Source organism: Bubalus kerabau, chromosome 19, assembly GCF_029407905.1.
Source record: "Bubalus kerabau isolate K-KA32 ecotype Philippines breed swamp buffalo chromosome 19, PCC_UOA_SB_1v2, whole genome shotgun sequence".
Lineage (NCBI taxonomy): Eukaryota > Metazoa > Chordata > Mammalia > Artiodactyla > Bovidae > Bubalus > Bubalus kerabau.
In genome coordinates this window covers 42,482,585-42,499,829 of record NC_073642.1, presented here as the reverse complement: position 1 = coordinate 42,499,829, position 17,245 = coordinate 42,482,585, and the positions used below count along the sequence as shown (strand labels likewise).

Below are 17,245 nucleotides of genomic sequence, written 5' to 3'. Positions count from 1 at the left end.
CCAAATATCTTGATGGATCTTAAGTCTCTTCACCTATAGTACCAGGAATTAGATGAAGTTAACTGCTTGGTCTCCTTCAGCTCTAAAATTATATACATATATGAGTTCATAGACTTTCAAGCATTTCACCATCTGTTTCTGCATTTCTATTTCATTCTGTGATCACATCAAAACAATATAAAAGTTTCCACTTCCATGAATTCCCCTCTCAAAACCACCAGAATTATTTTGAAATATGAAAAGTGAAATGAATGAAGTCATATCATCAAAGCCACAGAAGAGAAGCTCCTTCTCAAACAGTTTGGATCTTTCTCAACAGAGATAATATCATTGAAATAATTACCTATTAGATAAATACTCTCACTAATGAGAATATTTCACAGGGGAGTAATGGAAGAATGAAATTTTAGGCTATGTAATAGTGGTACTAGCCTTTGTGAAAATTTTGGTGGGGGTTGGGGGTAAGGAATTAAACACTAGTCCCAAATATATTTATTATTTATGAATTTTACTAAAAGTTGAGTTTGGAAATGTAGAGTGGAGGGGGAAGGAGGAATAACCTGGTCCAAATTCTTTTTTGTACTAATGAAATAGTACAGGGCAGTGGAAAGAGCCCTTGGTTCTTTTTTTGGTGGAAACCTATTGTGAATCACTCAGCTTCTCTGAATCTCATTTTGCTAATATTCAAAATTAGTAGGTGTGGATCAAATAATATCTCAGGTTGTTCCAAATCTGTGAATTAGCTCACAGGGTATGAAAACCTAGCAAGAAATTCCTTTTATTTTTTATTTATTTATTTTTAGTTTTTTGAATGTTAAGTGTTTTTTTTTTAATTTTTAAACTTTACATATTCCTTTTAAAAGGCAGTTCAGTTCAGTTCAGTTGCTCATTCATGTCCAACTCTTTGGACCCCATGGACTGCAGCACACCAGGCTGCCTTGTCCATCGCCAACTCCCGGTGTTTACTCAAACTTATGTCCATTGAGTCGGTGATGCCATCCAACCATCTCATCCTCTGTCGTCCCCTCTCCTCCCACCTTCAATCTTTCCCAGCATCACGGTCTTTTCCAGGGAGTCGGTTTTTCACATCAGGTGGCCAAAGTATTGGAGTTTCAGCTTCAGCATCAGTCCTTTCAATGAATATTCAGGACTGATTTCCTTTAGGATGGACTAGTTGGACCTCCTCGCAGTCCAAGGGTCTCTCAAGAGTCTTCTCCAATGCCACAGTTCAAAAGCATCAATTCTTTGGTGCTCAGCTTTCTTTATAGTCCAACTCTCACATCCATACATGACTACTGGAAAAACCATAGCTTTGACTAGATGGACCTTTGTTGGCAAAGTAATGTCTCTGTTTTTAGTATGCTGTCTAGGTTGGTCATAACTTTTCTCCCACGGAGCCAGCATCTTTTAATTTCATGGCTGCAGTCACCATCTGCACTGATTTTGGAGCCCTCCCCCCAAATAAAGTGCCAGTGTTTCCACTGATTCCCATCTATTTGCCATGAAGTGATGGGACTGGATGCCATGATCTTAATTTTCTGAATGTTGAGTTTTAAGCCCACTTTTTCACTCTCCTCTTTCACTTTCATCAAGAGGCTCTTTAGTTCTTCTTCGCTTTCTGCCATAAGGGTTGTGTCTTCTGCATATCTGCGGTTATTGATATTTCTCCTGGCAATCCTAATTCCAGCTTGTGCTGCTCCAGTCCAGCATTTCTCAAGATGAGCAAATTTGAAAACTTATCTTGAAGCAAAGAAGATCAGTTCTTAGGTTGAAGATCATACCTTCAAATGAAATTAAGAACTAAAATGTAAGTCTGTTTTTCATAAGGCTATAGTAGCAATGAAAGCTTCACAATTCTAACACAAATACTGGATTCCTGAGCGTCACTGCTGAAGCCACACAGCAGTTTTGATGTGCATTTTCTCCACTGGCAGTGCAGAGATGAAGAGGAAAGCAGGCAGGAGAGAAATCAGGACACTGGGGTCAGCACAGAGGCCGATCCTGAAAATGTCAGAGGTGGATTAGAGAGAGGAAAATAGAAAATGCAGGGCTCAGTCAGTCATAAATACATTACACACATAGTAGGAGTTTCTTATAATGCAATTGTCTTCTTGGATATGGTAACCAATTCTGTGTTCTTTCTAGCCATTCTCAACAACTGTACAAATGCAGATCTTTCTGCCTGTCAGTCTTCATCTTCTCACACTAAACAATATTAATTTTTGGCCTGTTTTCATACATTCCATTTTACTGTGAAACTTGATATTTGAGTTTTCCTTTCTGACCACTGTCTCTCCAGCAGGAGATTCTACCATTTTCAGATTCTAACTTTTCCACGCTTAATAGTTATCACCTCCCTATGTACCCAACACCATGTATCCATATGCTAATTAACAAGCTAGAATCAAGGCAGAGTAGATGTCTGGTGGGATGACCAAATATGAGATGGTAATTTTTTTTGAGAAGGTGATTTTTAATCAGTGTTTTAACACCAGAAACAAGCTTTGTTAATGGAATAACAATAGTTAAACAGAATAATGCTTTTGAACTGTGGTGTTGGAGAAGACTCTTGAGAGTCCCTTGGACTGCAGGGAGATCCAACCAGTCCATGCTAAAGGAGATCAGTCCTGAGTGTACATTGGAAGGACTGATGTTGAAGCCGAAACTCTAATACTTTGGCCACCTCATGTGAAGAACTGACTCCTTTGAAAAGACCGTCATGCTGGGAAAGATTGAAGGTAGGAGGAGAAGGTTGAGATGGTTGAATGGTGTTACCGACTCAATGGACATGAGTTTGGGTAAACTCCAGGAGTTGGTGATGGACAGGGAGGCCCGGTGTGCTGCAGTCCACGGGGTCGCAAGGAGTCGGACACGACTGAGCGACTGAACTGAACTGAACTGAAATAGAGTAACCTGAATAGCACAACATTGTTTATGGAATTTTTAAAATCTTTCCTTAAAATGGAGAAATGATTTGAAGAAATACCCAACTGTCTGCCTACACCTTTCCACATTCCACAGAAAAAGGAAGGGAAACCAGCAAGAGGAAGTCTTGCTGAATATTTAAATAGTAGTTTCATGGCTGGGAAGTAGCATAGGCAAGAATAAAAGCAGGTGAAAGGCAGGCAAAGTGTCATTAACTTGAAGTGACTTAGCAGCAGCAGCAGCTGGGGAGGAAACTGTTGATAGAGTCCCTCTGACCCTCCCAAGACCATCTGGTATGAAGATACAGCTTCAAGGTAAGGTTCCCTGAGACAGCAGGTTTATCCTAGAGCTATCATCTGAATAGACCCTCTAGGCTCACTCCAGATCAAGCTTCCACAGATTCTTGTAGTCCCCTCCTCCACAGTAGCTCTATATTCCCAAGCTAAGGTGGGGTCTGCCTGAAAGTCACTTATGCCAAAGGTATCATTATAGTAAGGCTTCATAATAACTCTGACAGCCCTTGCCCCAGTAAATGAACATTTAGATTTTTTCAGAAATCCCTAGTGGTGCTCTAGAATTTAGTAGTTGGGCTTTGGGAAAGAGAGAAATATGACATTAAAAGGACAAAATGAGGCTCCTGCTACCCTTAATATAACAAGTTGAGGGGACTTCCCTGGAGGTCCAGTGGTTAAGAATTCATGCTTCCACTGCAGAGGGCGTGGGTTTGATCCCTGGTCAGGGAAAAAAGACTCCACATGCCATGCAGTGAGGCCAAAAAAAAGTTCAACAAACAGGTAAAAAGTTATTGGATGCTTAATATGCACTACGAAGGGAGGTAAGTGATTCAAATATAGTATCTCACTTAGTCCTCATAAGAAGTCACTGGGGTTTAGAAGATGAAACAGGCTCGGAGTTAAGAGTCCAAAACCGCAGAACTGGTAAGTGGTAGAGACAGGATTGAAGCCCAGTTCTGTGGGATGCCGGAGCCCCAGTTCTGCCCTGTTAGTTTATAAGTGCCGTGCCGTGCCGTGCTGTGCTCAGTCACATCCTGCTCTTTGCAGTCCCATGGATGGTAGCCCACCAGGATCCTCTGTCCTTGGAAAATGCTAGAGTGAGTTGCCATTTCTTCTTCCACAGGATTTTCCTGACCCAGGGATCGAACCTGCGTCTTTTGCATATGCTGCATTCGCAGGTGAGTTCTTTACCACTAGCACCACCTGGGAAGGCCCAATTTATAAGTAACTACTTTAAAACCATTTCAAAAGATGTTTAAGGATGAAGAAATCTCCTGGTCATGTGCAATAAATCAGGCTTCCTAGGAAACTTTATATGCTTTAATCTCTGAGCCACCAGGGAAGCCCTCAGAATCACTACCAAGGTTGATTTTCCTCAAGTCCTACATTACTTTCAGGCACCCTTCTAGATGGAGCCCAGCCACACAATTTTTAATAAAACCTCTATAATTCAGTTTCTCATATGCACATACAGAGCTATCACACACACAACCAGACAAACATTAAACACATACACAAATAAATACACACAAGGACTGCTGATACCACAGAGATCACAAAAATATGCCACCCGTGCTCAGATTACAGATACACACACACACACACAGAGCTCCACAGACATCCCATGAATTCAAACACACACCATTAGAGACACACACACCATATATGAACATACATACACACAAAGGCACCACAGATATAAAGACAGACCACAGGCACACAGACACACAGGTACACACACATACACCATACACAAATAGATACACATAGGTCTACACACACACTATCAGAAACTCTCCATAGGATTTTGTTTCTCCTTGTCTACTCATGCCCCACTATCTATCTAGTCTCCACCACACTCATCATCTCATTAACAACTCCTCTCCCACCACTGGTCTCTTCTCTTTGTCCTACTCCTTCCCAGACAGGGAACACAAGCTCTTTTCTTTCCATTCCCCAGAGCAACCACCAACACAAGAAAGCTGTGATTAATGAGGATAGGGAGACATTACACCATGCCAAAGCATAGCAAGTGGATTAAAATTAAATATTACGACAGTCCCCATTTTAAATCCCTTGTGTCGCCTCTGCTTCTCAGAATATCTCATTGGCCCTTCCTCCTCTGGAAGCCTCCCACCCCCCTGCTGTGTTTTCATGTGGCCCCTCTCTGGAGAACATCCTCACTCCTCCTCTTCTCATGGTCCCAGGACCTTTAACCAGCCTCTTCCTTGGGCTGCAACTCTTTCACTCACCATTGCTCATCCATGCCATGTCCCAAGACTTCACTTTTTATTCCCAAAGCAGACTACCAAGGTATCTTCCTGAACAGGATCATTTTTCTACTTGGCAGGGAAAATCTTGCAACTCCCTTAACAGGCAGAATTAACTTAAGGCAGTCATGATTTTAACAGTAATTATGGTATTTCTTCTCTTTCTGTATTCTTAGAATGCTTTGTTTAGTGAAAAAAAAGTTATTAGTAATTTCCACTGCTTTACCCAGTTTATCAAAAACCAATTAGTTGATATGATTCCATTATAATAGCTATTTTCCAAAATATTCTCAGGTCTATATTTTCAATACTATAAGGGTGTTTATTCAAGAAATAGGATATTCTGAATCATCAAAGACTCTGTTTCATGAAACACTATTAAAATACTACACATGTGGATAGACCTAGAGATTGTCATACTGAGTGAAGAAAGTCAGACATAGAAAGACAAATATCACATGATATTTCTTAAATGTGGAGTCTAAAAAAAATGGGGGTACAAATGAATTTATTTATAAAACAAAAGTAGAGTCACACATGCAGAAAACAAACTTATGGTCATCAGGAGATAAAAGGGAAGAGGCATAAATTGGAAGACTGGGACTGACATATACACACTACTATATAAAAAATAGATAATAATAAGAACCAGCTGTATAGCACAGGTAACTCTCCTCAATACTCTGAAATGGCCTATGTGGGAAAAGAATATATTAAAAAAGAGTGAATATGTGTATATGTATAACTGATTCACTTTGCTCTACTCATGAAACTAACACAACATTGTAAATCAACTATACTGCAATAAAATTTTTTAATTAAAAAAACACTATACACAAATTACCAATTTTCAAAGAAATAACCAAACACTGATGGTGTTCCCCATCTGCCACAGTGGAGGTATGGTGGGAGATGTCGATGAATAAGAAATTAAACCCCTCCTTCATTTTCTCCTCTGTTTAAATATTTGCCTTTGTATGGAAAAAAGAAATTATTTTTATATAAAACTCCTTGCATACAACAAGTGTTGGATAAATGTAAGTTCCTTGACTTCTCTCTCCTCTCCAAGTAAGAAAGAGCAGCTATGAGGTTCTACAATACATCCTCCTCTTTCATTGATTTTGGAAGGCACTTCATGATCTCACAGTACCACAGAGCTCCCATATGAACTGAGTGTTAAATACTATTAATAGCTAATAACATTTATTACATATAATTAGCTCATGGGAGAAGTCTAACTATAGCTCCAACATGATTACCAATTTGCAGCCATTGTTATGTTTATTATTCAGTTTCATTAGCAACATTACCCTAACCAAGTCCTAGTCAAGTAAAACTTCTACATTGCCATATTCAAGAACCTGTGCCCATCAAGAAGGGTCAGACTTCTAGCTAATACCTAATTAGAATACTTTTAGCTACCTAAATCACTTAACAGAGTAAAAATATTCCAAATGTTATTTCTGTTTCACATTAATTCATTGCATCTACAGTGTTTCTATATTTGGTGCTCAAATTCAGATCAGATCAGTCGCTCAGTCATGTCCGACTCTTTGCGGCCCCATGAATTGCAGCACGCCAGGCCTCCCTGTCCATCACCAACTCCCGGAGTTCACTGAGACTCACGTCCATCGAGTCAGTGATGCCATCCAGCCATCTCATCCTCTGGCGTCCCCTTCTCCTCCTGCCCCCAATCCCTCCCAGCATCAGAGTCTTTTCCAATGAGTCAAATCTTCGCATGAGGTGGCCAAAGTACTGGAGTTCAGCTTTAGCATCATTCCTTCCAAAGAAATCCCAGGGCTGATCTCCTTCAGAATGGACTGGTTGGATCTTCTTGCAGTCCAAGGGACTCTCAAGACTCTTCTCCAATACCACAGTTCCAAAGCATCAATTCTTCAGCGCTCAGCCTTCTTCACAGTCCAACTCTCACATCTGATCCTAATTCCTCATACAAAAATAAAGAAAAATATCTGATTTGTATTCTTGCAGAAATTATTGTTTGCCATTTTAAAAACATTGCTATTTTGAATATTAATATGGAAAAATTACTATTTTAATTTCCATGTTTAATCATTTCCTTTGCTTCTTTTTTGTTGTCATTTCCAGTTTCTCATTCCAATTATGGACCTGACCAACTCTACTGATTTCCTGCTCAATGACTCTACTTTAACAAGAAACAGAATTCACATTCCAAATTCTGCCTCAAAAGTGATTGTTGTAGTTCTTTTGTTTATGTCATTTTTAATTGGCACTATCACCAATGGTCTCTATCTATGGGTGCTAAAGTTCAAAATGAAAAAGACTGTCAATACTCTCTTATATTTTCATCTCATTCTCTCCTATTTTATTTCAATATTATTTTTGCCATTTTTGGCCATCTCCCACCTTCAAGACAATCACTGGAGCTTTGGAAGGGCCACGTGCAAGATCTTCAACAGCATTTTGTATGCAGCAATGTTCGCCTCTGTGTTCTTCCTCTCGGCCATCAGTGTTGATCGTTACCTTCTCACTTTTCACCCGGTGTGGTCACAACTGCATCGAACCCCACGCTGGGCTTCCAGCATCATCTTGGGAGTCTGGATCTTTGCTGCTGCCCTCGGCATGCCCTATGTGGTTTTCAGGGAGACACATGATGACCATAAAGGAAAGGTGACCTGCCAAAACAACTATGGTGTGTCTACTGACTGGGAGAGCAAAAAGATGCAAACATTAAGGAAATGGATTCATGTAGCCTGTTTCAGCAGCCACTTCTTGCTGGGCTTCCTTCTACCTTTCCTCATCATCACCTTTTGTTATGAAAGAGTAGCCAGAAAGATGAAAGCGAGGGGACTGTTGAAATCCAGCAAACCCTTCAAAGTCATGATGGCAGCCATTATCTCCTTCTTTGTGTGTTGGATGCCCTATCATGTACACCAAGGCTTACTTCTCACTGAAAACAGATCTCTACTTTTCCAGCTGACTGTCTTACTCACAGTGGTAACTACTACCTTCAATACTGTGTTTTCTCCCACACTCTACCTCTTTATTGGGGAAAACTTCAGAAAAGTTTTCAAGAAGTCTGTCCTTGTTCTTTTTGAGTCAACATTCAGTGAGGATTCCTCGGCAGAAAGGACAGAAAACCTAAATTCAGAAGCTGACATGTAAATTCTGGATCCCAGAGCAAACAGGGGACTCTTAGTCAAAGACATCATCAGTAAAGATACTCAGCTTTTGTATATAATATAGTGTCTCTATTAGAGAGACACCTGGACTGTACTATAGTTAGATTTATGAATATTATAAGGGCTATAAAATGTGGTGGGTAATGTTGAAAATGTGATTTTTTCTTTTTACTTTGTGGTAAAATACATGCAACATATAACACCATTTTTTTTTTCCATTGTACATTATGGTGGCATTAAATTCACAGTACTTTGCAATCATCAACACTATCTATTTCCAAAATTTTTAATCACCAGAAAGAGAAACTGTACCCATTAAGCAGTAACTCTTCACTCCCCCTTCCCCCAACCCCTCATACCATCTAATCTGCTTTCTAGTTCTGTGAATTTGCTATTCTAGATGTTCTATGTAAGTGAAATCATACACTATTTCTCCTTTTGCATCTGGCTTATTTAACTTAACATGTTTTCAAGGTTTATCCATGTTGTGACATGTATCAGAACTTCATTCTTTTCATGGCTGAATAATATTCTATTATAGGGTTCCCTGATAACTCAGTTGGTAAATGATCCACCTGCAATGAAGGAGACCCTGGTTCGATTCCCAGGTCGGGAAGATCCACTGGAGAAGGGATAGGCTATCCACTCCAGTATTCTTGGGCTTCCCTTGTGGCTCAGCTGGTATAGTATCCACTTGCAATGCAGGAGACTGGTTTGATCCCTGGGTTGGGAAGATCCCCTAGAAAAGGGAAAGGCTACTCACTCCAGTATTCTGGCCTGGAGAATTCCATGGACTATGTTGCCAAGGGGTCGCAAAGAGTCCGACACGACTGAGAGACTTTCACTTCCCTTCACTTCATATGAATATACCACATTATGTTTATCCATTCTTCTGTTGAGTTGTTTCCACCTTTTGGCTATTGTGAATAATGCTACCACAAACACTAGTGTACAAGTGTCTGAGTCTTTGTTTTTAACTATTTTAAATTATTTTGAATTGCTGCGTTATGTGGCAATTCTTTAAGTTTTAAGGAATTGCCACCTTTTCCACAACAGCTGCACCATGCTGCATTCTCACCAGCAATTTACAAAAGCTTTGGTTTCTCCATACCCTCACTTCAGTTCAGTTCAGTCACTCAGTCCTGTCTGACTCTTTGCAAAACCATGGACTGCAGCATGCCAGGCCTCCCTGTCCATCACCAACTCCCAGAGTTTACCCAAACTCATGTCCATTGAATCGATGATGCCATCCGACCATCTTATCCTCTGTCGTTCACTTCTCCTCCCGCCTTCAATCTTTCCCAGCATCAGGGTCTTTTCCAAAGAGTCAGTTCTTCGCATCAGGTGCCCAAAGTATTGGAGTTTCACCTTCAATATCAGTCCTTCCAATGAACACTCAGGACTGATTTCCTGTAGGATGGACTGGTTGGATCTCCCTGCAGTCCAAGAGACTCTCAAGAGTCTTCTCCAACACCACACTTCAAAAGCATCAATTCTTCTGTGCTCAGCTTTCTTTATAGTCCAACTCTCACATCCATACATGACTACTGGAAAAACCATAGCTTTGACTAGATGGACCTTTGTTGGCAAAGTAACATCTCTGCTTTTTAATATGCTGTCTGGGTTGGTCATAACTTTCCTTCCAAGAAGCATCTTTTAATTTCATGGCTGCAGTCATCATCTGCAGTGATTTTGGAGCCCCAAAAAATAAAGTCTGACACTGTTTCCACTGTTTCCCCATCTATTTCCCATGAAGTGATGGGACCGGATGCCATGATCTTCGTTTTCTGAATGTTGAGCTTTAAGCCAACTTTTTCACTCTGCTCTTTCACTTTCATCAAGAGGCTCTTTAGTTCTTCTTCACTTTCTGCCATAAGGGTGGTGTTATCTGCATATCTGAGGTTATTGATATTTCTCCTGGAAATCTTGATTCCAGCTTGTGCTTCATCCAGCCCAACATTTCTCATGATGTACCCTGCATATAAGTTAAACAAGCAGGGTGACAATATACAGCCTTGACACACTCCTTTTCCTATTTGGAACCAGTCTGTTGTTCCATGTCCAGTTCTAACTATTGCTTCCTGACCTGAATATTGGTTTCTCAAGAGGCAGGTCAGGTGGTCTGGTATTCCCATCTCTTTCAGAATTTTCCACAGTTTATTGTGATCCACACAGTCAAAGGCTTTGGCATAGTCAATAAAGCAGAAATAGATGTTTTTCTGGGACTCTCTTGCTTTTTCCATGATCCAGCGGATGTTGGCAATTTGATCTCTGGTTCCTCTGCCTTTTCTAAAACCAGCTTGAACATCAGGAAGTTCACGGTTCACATATTGCTGAAGCCTGGCTTGGAGAATTTTAAGCATTACTTTACTGGAATGTGAGATGAGTGCAATTGTGCTGGAAAACTCAGCAGTGGCCACAGGACTGGAAAAGGTCAGTTTTCATTCTAATCCCAAAGAAAGGCTGTGCCAAAGAATGCTCAAACTTTTCCAAACCTTGAACTATCCAATGCGTTTTTCTTATGGAAATGTTTTTCTTAAGCTATGTTAATTAAACTATTTATTTGATTTGGAATTTGCCTTTCTTCAAAATGGTTTCACCTAAAACTAACTTTTTTCTTTTCTCAAACCTTGGGCTGATAATAGCTCAACAAACCAGTATTCATGTCAATTGGTTTTTTAAAAATATAAATTTATTTATTTTAATTGGAGGCTAATTACTTTACAGTATTGTATTGGTTTTGCCATACATCAACATGAATCCACCACAGGTATACATGTGTTCCCCATCCTGAACCCCCGCTCCCTCCTCCCTCCCCATACGATCCCTCTGGATCATCCCAGTGCAGCAGCCCCAAGCATTCAGTATCATGCATCGAGCCTGGACTGGCGATTCGTTTCATACATGACACTATACATGTTTCAATGCCATTCTCCCAAATCATCCCACCCTCTCCCTCTCCCACAGAGTCCAAAAGACTGTTCTATACATCAGTGTCTCTTTTGCTGTCTCGCATACAGGGTTATCGTTACCATCTTTCTAAATTCCATATATATGCCTTAGTATACTGTATTGGTGTTTTTCTTTCTGGCTTACTTCACTCTGCATAATAGGCTCCAGTTTCATCCACCTCATTAGAACTGATTCAAATGTATTCTTTTTAATGGCTGAGTAATACTCCATTGTGTATATGTACCACAGCTTTCTTATCCATTCATCTGCTGATGGACATCTAGGTTGCTTCCATGGCTGGGGGGTGACACACCTCATGCCATCCTATCTCAAAAATGCATATTGTGGGAGAGGGGCCTGGTAAAACTCCGTCAGCCTTGAGGTGTCTCTCTTATCCAATTAATAGCTTTCTAACAGATACAAAACAGCTTTCTGAAACTAGTAAAGGAGGCACTCTTTTTGCCCCCTTCTGATGTCTATGTCAGAAGCTTTCTCTCTTTTATACTCTAATAAAACTTTATTACACAAAACCTCTGAGCAATCAAGCCCCATCACTGGCCCCATATTGAATTCCTCTCCTCCAGAGGCCAAGAATCCCAGTGTCTTTCACAGCTCAACAACAACCTTTCAGTAAGGAATGCAGAACTAACAGGCTTTCACCCACTAGAAGAATTCGGGAAATGTCAAAAAGAGAGAGGAGACTCCAGTGTACATGTCCTACCAATCTTCCAGAATCCTTCTCACTGGAATCCATCTTGACTGCATGATGCATGTGTCACCAGGAAGGACCTTGAGTCAGAGTGATTGGCCAGAGACAACTCAGAAACTAACTGGATTATCATAAAACCCCAGAAGGTGAGCCACGTGGCAGAGCAGTTCTTCCGGGTTCCCTTACCTCCTGCTTTCCACCAGGGTGTCCTCTCCCAATAGAGTCTCTTGCTTTGTCAGCACATGTGTCTCCTCAAAAAATTCATTTCTGAGATTTAGACCAGAGCCCACTCTCAGGTCCTGGAAGAGGTCCCCCTTCTGCAACAGTACCAATTACTGCTATTGCTACCTCTGGGCCCAAAATGCCAGCAACTAGGTTTCAGTGCAACTGCTACTGCCACCAATGCCATTTCTGCACCTGATCTTGAACCTCCTGTGTCTGAAAGCCCTGCCAACAATGACATCAGGAAAATGGAAGCCCCATGCAGAAGCCCCAAGCACTGTTTATTCACACTGCTCACTTGCAAGCTTAATCTTGCATGTAGCATCTAATCAGCATGCCTGCATGCTAGCTGCAAAGGAGGCTAGGGAACTGATATGTACATGGAAAAAGGATACTCATAATGTGGGAATTTCCCCAAATATAAAAGTTATTCAAAAGGTGACCATGTCCATTGACTTCACCCTAAAAGCTTTTCACAGTGATTAGCCTCAGCAAGAGAAGCAAAACTGCATTCTGCTGAGGAGTGACTGGGAAGTGAGAATCGAGGCTCTAAGAGTAGTAACTGTCTTAAATTTAGAAAATTAAGGTATTATTCCCCCTCCTTGTGTTAAGGGACTCCTATTAAAACGCAAATATACCTTTTAAGAAGGTTATGTTTCACTCACAAGTTAATGTGAATTACTTTAATCAGCTTCACGCCCAGCAGAGTGCAGCTAAATACAGTACTTAGAATATTACACTTTTGACTGTGGCCCACAGGAAGAGAATCTATCTTTGAAGTTGTAGGTCAAGCCAGGAGCAGATATTGGAGACCCTAAAGGTAACATAACATAACATAACATGCATAGGGGAAAGACTTTGACTATGTGGATCACAACAAACTGGAAAATTCTTAAAGAGATAGGAATACCAGGCCACCTTACCTGTCTCTTGAGAAACCTGTATGCGGGTCAAGAAGCAACAGTTAGAACTGGACATACAACAACTGACTGGTTCAAAATTGGGAAAGGAGTGCATCAAGGCTATATACTGTCACCCTGCTTATTTAACTTATATTCAGAGTATATCATGCAAAATGCTGGGATGGATGAATCACAGGCTAGAATCAAGATTGCCAGGAGAAGTATCAATAACCTCAGATATGCAGATGATACCACTCTAATGGTAGAAAGTGAAGAGGAACTAAAGAGCCTCTTGATGAGGGTGAAAGAGGAGAATGAAAAGCTGGCTTAAAACTCAACATTCAGAAAACTAAGATCATGGCATCTGGCCCCAACACTTCATGGCAAATAGATGGGAAAACAATGGAACAGTGACAGACTTTACTTTTTTGGGCTCTAAAATCACTGTAGATGGTGACTGCAGCCATGAAATTAAAAGATGATTGCTCCATGGGAGAAAAGTTATGACCAACCTAGACAGCATATTAAAAAGAAGAGACATTATTTTGCCAACAAAGGTCCATCTAGTCAAAGCTATGGTTTTTCCAGTAGTCATGTATGGATGTGAGAGTTGGACTATAAAGAAAGCTGAGCACAGAAGGATTGATGCTTTTGAAGTGTGGTGTTGGAGAAGACTCTTGAGACTCCCTTGGATAGCAAGGAGATTCAACCAGTCCATCCTATAAGCAATCAGTCCTGAATACTCATTGGAAGGATTGATGCTGAAGCTGAAACTCCAGTACTTTGGCCACCTGATGCAAAGAACTGACTCCTTCAAAAAGACCCTGATGCTGGGAAAGATTGAAGGTGGGAGGAGAAGGGGACAACAGAGGATGAGATGATTGGATGGCATCACTGACTCAATGGACATGAGTTTGAGTAAACTCTGGGAGTTGGAGATCGACAGGCAGGCCTGGCATGCTGAATTCCACGGGGTCGCAAAGAGTCGGACACAACTGAGTGACTGACTGACTGTGTATGGATGAGAGCATTGGACCACAAAGAAGGCTGAGTGCTGAAGAATGGATACTTTTCAACTGTGGTTCTGAAGACTCTTCAGAGTCCCTTGGTCTGCAAGGAGATCAAACCAGTCAATCCTAAAGGAAATTAATTCTGAATATTCATTAGAAGGATTGATGCTGATGCTGAAGCTCCAATACTTTGGCCACCAGATGCAAAAAGCCAACTCACTGGAAAAGACCCTGATGTTGGGAAAGACTGAAGGCAAAAGGAGGAGGCAGCAGAGGATGAGATGATTAGCTAACATCACCAATTCAACAGACATTAATTTGAGCAAACTCTAGGAGATAGTGAAGGACAGAGGAGACTGGTATGCTGCAGTCCATGGGATCACAGGGTTGGACACAACTTATTGACTAAACACCACCACCAAAATAAAGGAGAAAGGAGATGGAGAGTTATTCTGAACAGAGCGTTGGTGACTAAGAAGAAATTCGCCTAGATGTGGTATGGCCCTAAAAATCCAGTTTGTGCCAAATTGTTTAAGCTGCAGACTTTATCTTCCCTGCAGTTAAGGCTAGTAATAACTGTTTAGTTCAGGCTTTCCAGGAGGTAGCTCCCCTTCCAAGTCCTGTCCTTCCCTTACTGGTGAAACCCAGCAGGACCCTGCAGGGTCCTCCTAGATACAACAGTCCCTTGGTGCCCCTATTACAGGAATGGGGATTCCTTCCAGGACCTGAGAGTGGGCTCTTGTCTAACACTTAGAAATGAATTGTCCAAGGAGACACACATGCTGACAAAGTAAGAGACTTTATTGGAAAGGGGCGCCTGGGTAGAGAGTAGGAGGTTAAGGGAGCCCAGGAGTACTGCTCTACCACGTGGCTCGCAGTCTGGGGTTTTATGGTAGTCGGGTTAGTTTCTGAGTTGTCTCTGGCCAATCACTCTGATTCAGGGTCCTTCCTGGTGGTGCACACATCACTCAGCCAAGATGGATTCCAGCAAGAAGGATTCTGGGAAGTTGGCAAGATATGTGGACTGGAGTCTGCTCTCTCCTTTTGGCCTTTCCTGAATTCTTCTGGTTGGTGGTAGCCTGTTAGTTCCGCACCCCTTACCAGGAACCCCTGTTTAAGATAACTCATGCGAGTGGTTACTATGGTGTCTGGCCAGGGTAGATAGTTTCAGTCAGTGGTTCCTCTAACTTCACCACCTTGTTTTTGTTTTTTTTTTGTTGTTGTTGTTTTATTTTGGTAGAAAAAGACTGTCTTTACTGGGTTCCAAAGAGGAGATTCAAGAAGGTACTAATTAGGGAAATGAGGAATGCAGAAACAAAGGGATAGCAGTCAAGAAACAATAATAGCTCAGCTACATAACAGAGTCCTAGTTCCTCCTCCAGGAATATTTATAACAATTTGACATATACTTTTGACTTGTCCTGCAGGAACTAAGACCTCGACCAGGGTAGAGGATGTGACTACATTCTGCGACTACAGATCAGTCTGAGGGAGAAGACTGATGGTTTAGATTTCTGGATCACCACTGTATTAGGTCAACACCAACCAATCAGAAGAAAATCACATACCCTGCAGCCTTTTGGCACACCCCGCCCCCCAAATGTTGCCTTTAAAAATTCTTCCTTGAAAACCATCTTGGAGTTCAGGAGGGTTTCTTCTGCATGAGCTGCCTGTTCTCCTTGCTTGGCCCTGCAACAAATCTTTCTCTGCTCCACACTATAAAGTTTGTGATTGTTTGACTTCACTGTGCATCAGATTCATGAATTTGGGTTTGATAACACTGGGAGGGTAAGAACACAATAGTGTAAAAGAAATCCTTTTCTAATGCTCCCTATTGTTTTCCTTGGGTCTTCACTAAATTCTGAGCCCCGTGAAGTGAGAACAGCATCTTATTCCTCATATATTTCCAACACCTAGCAAGGTGTCTGGCATAATAAATAAACGTTTATACCAAAAACTGGCTAAATATGTGAATGCACTTATTAATTAATTCCAGAGTTGGAATTGTTCTCTATTTGTGGGGTCTTTATATTGTCCTTCCTCAAGCATGCTAAGGCTCTACAGTATTTCTTTTGCTTCACTTGCCAAAAGGAGCAATCAAGGAATTGCCATCTGATAATTCCTTTTTTTTTTTAAATCTCAGTTTAGTTCAGTTCAGTTCAGTTGCTCAGTCGTGTCTGACTCTTTGCAACCCCATGAATCGCAGCACGCCAGGCCTCCCTGTCCATCACCAACTCTTGGAGTCTACCCAAATCCATGTCCATCGAGTCGGTGATGTCATCCAGCCATCTCATCTTCTGTCATCCCCTTCTCTTCCTGCCCCCAATCCTTTCCAGCATTATGGTCTTTTCCAATGACCTTGACTCATGGACCTAACATTCTAGGTTCCTATGCAAATTGCTTTTTACAGCATTGGACCTTGCTTCTATCACCAGTCACATCCATAACTGGGTATTGTTTTTGCTTCTGCTCCATCCCTTCTTTCTTTCTGGAGTTATTTCTCCACTGATCTCCAGTAGCATATTGGGCACCTACCGACCTGGGGAGTTCCTCTTTCAGTGTCCTATCTTTTTGCCTTTTCATACTGTTCATGGGGTTCTCAAGGCAAGAATACTGAAGGGGTTTGCCAGTCCCTTCTCCAGTGAACCACATTCTGTCAGACCTCTCCACCATGACCCGCCCATCTTGGGTGACCCCACACAGCATGGCTTAGTTTCATTGAGTTAGACAAGGCTGTATGATCAGATTGGCTAGTTTTCTGCGATTATGGTTTCAGTGTGTCTGCCCTCTGATGCTCTCTCACAACACCTACCGTCTTATGTGGGTTTCTCTTACCTTGGACGTGGGGTATCTCTTTATGGCTCCTCCAGCAAAGTGCAGCCGCTGCTCCTTACCTTGGATGAGGGGTATGTCCTCACAGCCGCCCCTCCTAACCTTGAACATGGAGTAGCTCCTCTTGGCCCTCCTGCGCCCGCCCAGCCACCCCTCCTTGGATGTGGGGTAGCTCCTCCCGGCCGCCGCTCCTTACCTCGGGCGTGCTGCCCCTGACCTTGGAGGTCAAGTAAATGCAATTGAAGATT

At 41.6% G+C, this 17,245-nt stretch overlaps 1 protein-coding gene across 1 annotated transcript; it reads left to right on the top strand.

Moving 5' to 3' along the window:
* The first annotated feature begins 7,330 nt into the window (after nt 1-7,330).
* Nucleotides 7,331-8,353, top strand: GPR33 (G protein-coupled receptor 33). The gene has a single exon (XM_055555383.1). It carries the CDS (start codon nt 7,331-7,333, stop codon nt 8,351-8,353), a length of 1,023 nt encoding a protein of 340 aa, XP_055411358.1.
* Nucleotides 8,354-17,245: the final 8,892 nt, after the last annotated feature.

Excerpts from the sequence above, each read along its gene's own strand:
- GPR33 (XM_055555383.1), top strand. The coding sequence starts at position 7,331 with ATGGACCTGACCAACTCTACTGATTTCCTGCTCAATGACTCTACTTTA.